This window comes from Impatiens glandulifera, chromosome 1, assembly GCF_907164915.1.
Source record: "Impatiens glandulifera chromosome 1, dImpGla2.1, whole genome shotgun sequence".
NCBI classification, from domain to species: domain Eukaryota; kingdom Viridiplantae; phylum Streptophyta; class Magnoliopsida; order Ericales; family Balsaminaceae; genus Impatiens; species Impatiens glandulifera.
In genome coordinates, this window is record NC_061862.1 from 98,852,279 (window position 1) to 98,858,466 (window position 6,188).

Sequence of the window (6,188 nt, forward strand, 5' to 3'; positions counted from 1 at the left end):
TAAAATTATATTATTATTATATATATTATTATTATATATATTAATATCATTTTAATCATTAAATTATTTAATTAATCAATTAAAATATCAAAATACACTTATTTTAATTTTATAGATTCAAATTTTAAATAATTTATCTTAAAAAAATCTAAAATAACCTTTTTTTTATCAAACAATTTTTTAAAACAAACCCTAAAAATAATCCAAAAACAACCTCCTTAAACTAGTTTAATGTTGTTGTTTATTTTATTAAAAACACAAGTATCATATTTAATTATTTTCAATTATCTAATCATTTATTTTATTAAAAAAATAATAAAATACATTAATTTTATTTTTACAAATTTTAAATATAAAATAATATAATAATAATTCAACAAATTAATAACTCAAATAATTTATCTTTTCTTTAAATAATATTTTCTAAACAAACCCAATAAAAATTATTAATAATCTAACATCAAACAAGCTCTTATGAAATCAATTACAATTCTCCACTGTTTAAACCATAATAGTAATTATTGAAGAATTAAAAAAGTGAAGAAAAATGCTTGGGACAACAATATAAAAATATTTTAATTTATTATAACAAATTTATAATAATAATTTATCTCTCCTTAATATATATATATATATATATATATATATATATATATATATATAATTATTTCTCTCACATGAATTTATTAATTTTAAATTCTTATTTTTAATAAAAAATTACAAACTTTAACTTCTTATTCTCTTTTTTAATATTAAAATATTTTAATATTAATTAAATCTAAAAATATATATAATCTTTTAAAATTATTAAAATATTATATATATATATAACAAAATATATTTAAATATAAAATTTATTATTTTTAAAAATATTTTTAAATTATATATATATATATATATATATATATTAATATGTTTTATAAATTATATATATATATATATATATTAAAATTTTAATTTAATATATATATATATATATTATTTATTTTTTATTCTCTTTATTTATTTATTTATTGTTTCTTACTCAATATAAAATAAGAATAATAATTAAGAGTTGAGTTATTTATTTATTTTTTAAAATATTATTTTTACACAATACTCTTAATTAAGGTTAAGTTTCTATCCACCAAATAATTTAAATTTTTATAATGTCAATTTAGAAAGATTATGTTATCATTATTCACGGTCTAGTTCATTAGAGCTTGTTTGATAATAATTTTTTTAGAAAATGTTTTTTTTGATAAAAACAATTATTTGAGTTTTTTTATGATGAATTAATAAAAATAAAAATATTTTAGTTTGTTATGTATGATATATAATATTTTTTATAAGAAAAAACAATTACTCTCCACATCAAATGATTTCTTGGACACATTTTATATGATCAATTGCACTAATTAAATTTTATTTTAAAAAACAATAAACTAAACCCATGATAGATCCAACAAAATAGAACTTTGTGAAGCATTAATAGTTGTTGTTTTTTTTAATAAGAAAAGATTTATTTAATAATGGGGATAGTCTTCCCATATTCCATTGAAAGAATAACTTTTTTTGAGAGAGATGATAAAGACACTGCTCCTAATTATTACAGAAAAAAAAAACAAAAGAAGCTTTGATAATAGATAGATAGATAGATAGGTACAGAGAGAGAAAGATATAGGTGCACAGAGAAGAAGAGGTTGGCGCAGCAGTTTCTGTTTCCTTTCCGCCAAACATTAGAACAGATCAAATATATTGTCTTTGTCATATGGATGAATCACTGATCAAAATTATACATAGACAGACAACTGACTCAACATAGAACAGATCAAACCCATCAAATTTATTTATATACAAAATCATCACGGATCCCCATTCCTCCCCCCACCGGGTCCCCTTTATCTTTCTCCACTCTCTACATTCCATTTTCATAAAAAGGTCAAAAGTATCTTATAAACAATCCTTTAGATTGATTCACCTTATTTGGTTTGCTCTTATTTGTTTCTACTAGCAAAATCAAATAAATGGGTCTCAACCATTTTCACAAACAAGTTCATGAAAAAGGAAAACTAAAAACCCTAATACATGTTTCATATTGTTAGCTTATTCAAACTAATGTAATAACTTATTCACAGCAAATAAGCTTAATAAAGTGAGCAATTAAACAAAATAACAAAAGCAAAACTCAAAAATCTATATGAAACTAGATATGTAAGAAAGAAAATCTCACTTATAAGAATGACTTAATTATAAACCCATTTCAATTTAAGACACTAAGGAGAAATCAAATATGAACTTATAAATATTGTGTTAGAATCACAAAAGATTATTAAATCTAATGAATTATCAAACTTGAACCATTGAAAAAAAAAAAGGGATCATCTAGCTCTAATATGTGACTAATGAGTAAAAAGTTTTTTTAAATCATTTTTTTGTTTGAAAAGAAATATACATTAGCAATTATAAACTAGTAACATAAAATTGTTTTAGATATTATATAATAATAATTAAAGGATCAACAATTCAAGAGTTTTAAAAACATTTCAACCATTTGGAAATGGAATTTAGGAGCATTCAGCAATAAAACTAAAATTCATAGATAGATAATTATAATATAAACTAACTAATATTGGGGGGTAATAATGATTCACGATCCTTCTTCTTCTTTTCCACTTTCTTTCATCAGCTTCATTCTAGGGCAATCCACTGTAATGATTCATATCATTCCATGCTTGAATCCCATTCCAGGTACCACCATTTTCATTCCCATTGTTGCCGCTGTTAGTCGGAGTTGGGTTCACAGCCGGCGGTGCATAAGAGTTGTCAAAGAACCATTCAGTAGCAACAGCATTGGTGTTTCCATTTCCAACGTCCAGTTTCCTATCAAGATTGTGAAACATAATCGGTTGAGGCCTTTGAGCAGACTGGCCAGCAATTTCCTTCTGGTTTTCATTCCCACCACCAAATAACATCGCCAATCGCTGCTGCTGAAGCTTCCAGTGAAGATCTTGATTCATCGAACTCAGAGACTCAATAGAAGATGCAATGTTCAAATTGTTACTGTTAATGTTCATTGAACCAAAATCATTGGAGAAATTCATACCCATCATACCATTACGAACAGGGTCCATGTTGAAATTGGGAACAGAAGGGATTGCATGAATTGCAGATGAAGTGTCCACACCAAAAGATGGAGATGAGTAATTGTTATGAAATGAAAGACTGAAATCCATAGCAGGTGCTGGGATCCCATTCATCCCATTCATTCCATTAATCCCATGGAAGAACTTTAACCCACCATTCATCATGTCCGATGAAGAAGAACCACCGGAATCTTTGGAATCAGCTCCGTTTGAAAGCCTAGCACAGGATTTCATTTTCCTGTTTTTCCGACAGCCGCCGCCGATCGGTACACTACGGAGAGCCCCACCTTTTGTCCAGTACCTCCTACAAGTTTTGCAGAAATGCCTCGGCTGCGTGAGGCTGTAGTTGTTGTAGTAACAGAATTTCGTGTTCGGAGAATCGCATCTCGGACACTTCATCGGCAGCTCCGCCGCCCTCACCGCCGTCACAATGCTCCGGTCACCTGGTTGTTCTTCCGTATCCGACGAAGTCGACAGAGCTGTTGCTTTCCTGAAAATAAGAAAAAGATAAAGAACTTTATATAGATAGATGATTAGAGCATAATTTCATAATTTAATCTTTTGCATGGGAAAGAAATTAAGATGGAAGAAGAGATTTTGATGGGTTTCGAGATTACTTCATGGCTAGCTGGTTTAGATCTCTCTTTAGAAAGAGAAAAAGAAAGAGAAAGAGAGAGATACAGTGAGAGAAAGCTGAAAAAGGACGGTGGAATATATACACACAGATAGAAGAGAGAGAGAGGGCTTGTTTGATTTCATCTTAAATATTTAACTCCACACATTTCTTGATTCACTACATCTCATTTGTTTATCTATTCATAGGTCTTGTTTGATTGTGAGTTGTGGTTATTTCAAAATAATTTATAAATTTAATTACATCTCATATCAATGACATCATTTAAAAAATATATAAAAAAAATATAAAAACAAGAAGTTATTTAAATAACCAATTTCAAACCAGCCCTTAAGAGTAGATTTTAAAGTAGATTTTGGATGACAAGGTAATAAACAATTAATTTATTTATTTGTTGTTTATCTGTAACCTAGACAACCTAGATCATAGTAATCTTTGCATAATTGATAGACTTCATTCAATTCAAATTTTGTATATCTTATTAATAATATTTGATTCAATAATATAATTATTTGAAATTAATATGAAATAATCTGAAATAAAAAAATATTAAATCAAATAGTTGTAATCTTGTATATAATAAATAGTGTTAATTCAATTCAAATTGTGTATATCTTATAACTTAATAAGTTCGATTTAATGGTTTATATTCATAGTGTTAATTATTTAAAATTAATCTTAAATAAGCAAACAATCCAAATCAAATCATAATAATCTTGTTTAATCAATAGAATTTATTCAATTTAAATTTCTTATATCTTATAGCTTAGGCCTAATTCCAATAAATATTAATTGGGTTAGTTTTAAATAATTTTTCTTTGTTATTTGGGTCAAAAATTAATATTAAAGATAAAATTTATAATAAAAAAAAATAATTTTATACTATAAAATATTTTAATTAATTATTTAACAGGTAATGTGATGTTAACTTCAATAATTGTTATTTTAGATTAATATAGAATAAAATAATACCCAAACCTAAATTGTAATAATCTTGCATAATCAAGGATTTCATTCCATTCAAATTTCATATATCTTATAACTTAGAATGGGTACGATTACATGTTATTTGAGATTAATTTTAAATAATTTCGTTCAAGTTGGTCATCGATTTACTTAATTATTTTTGGTTGTTTTTCTCTTATGTTTCGACTCAACGATACCGAGCATCAATAAAAGATCATCTCATTTGTTATGTGAGTAAACTGACGTTATTATAGATAATATATAATGACAATATTTAAAAAAAAGATTTAATATTTTAATTTTAGTTTGAATAATATAATTTATGAAAGATATAATGTTGAGTTATTTTCAAAGAACTCAACCCCCAACAAGACATCACTAGTTTTAAATAAAACAAATATTTGGTTTGAATTTTGTACCAAATAAGTAATATATATCTGGACTCCAATTGTTTATATTCTCTCTTTTATTAAATTATGAAAGTTATTTTAAAAATGAAAATAAATAAATACTCAAATTTAATTTAAAACTAAATAATTAAATTATTTAAAATTATCCAACAAAATGAAGTAAATATTATTATTGGTAGCTATCATAAACAAAACTGACAGATTTTAATGTATGAGTACTTACCTATAATTATTATCCTCTTCTAATGCTTGCAAGTCTTACCAAGTACATTTTTATTAATACATGATGACATGTAATAATGTGTAACTAGGGTTAAAGCAAATGTTAATATTATAATTACCATGTTATATTACTAATTAACTAATATAAATTTTGAAGTAGAAGACTTGTTACAATATTAATTGAATTTTTTTTATTGAATTGAAATATAATGTAACGACAATATATATTCTTCCGCGCAATGGTACAAATATATATATATTTTAAATATTATTCATTTCATACCCTTGATATAACACTTGAATTCGGAGTTAGATTTGTATTTACAATAAAATGTCCATAAATTTCTTGTAAATACTTTTTTTCATCAAATATATCATTGAAATATTAATTTAGATAGTATAATGTTTTGGATTACCATTTATTTATAATATTGTGAAATGAGAAAAAAAATGCTTAATTAGGGTTTTGGAAATGAGAGTTGAACGGGCAAGCATATAACAATGGCAGTGAAGCTTTGACAGTTCTTGTCTCTTCCCTTCATTGTGTTGTCCCTTTACAACTATAGTATATACTAATATCCCCTATACTTTCATTTACTCTCTAAGTCCTTATCATCTGACACGTGGCAAATCAACTGTTCATTTACTTAATTATTTTATTTCTTTTATTTAATCAAAATTGTATAAATAAATAAATAAGTTATTTACTACTAATACAACTCACAATATAGTACCGTCACAACAGAGACAAATTTCTTACTTAATTAATTAAATAATATTTTTTTCAGTTATTAATTTTAGTTACATCAGCCAAAACTAAATTTATTAATT

General features: G+C 24.9%; 1 protein-coding gene across 1 annotated transcript; it reads right to left on the reverse strand.

Moving 5' to 3' along the window:
• Positions 1-2,453: 2,453 nt before the first annotated feature.
• On the reverse strand, positions 2,454-3,907 carry LOC124922511 (dof zinc finger protein DOF5.7). The gene is made up of 2 exons (XM_047463243.1): positions 3,743-3,907; positions 2,454-3,615 (listed from the first exon to the last, which is right to left on the reverse strand). The coding sequence occupies exons 1-2, from the start codon at positions 3,745-3,747 to the stop codon at positions 2,676-2,678; spliced, it is 945 nt and encodes a 314-aa protein (XP_047319199.1). The 5' UTR covers positions 3,748-3,907; the 3' UTR covers positions 2,454-2,675.
• Positions 3,908-6,188: the final 2,281 nt, after the last annotated feature.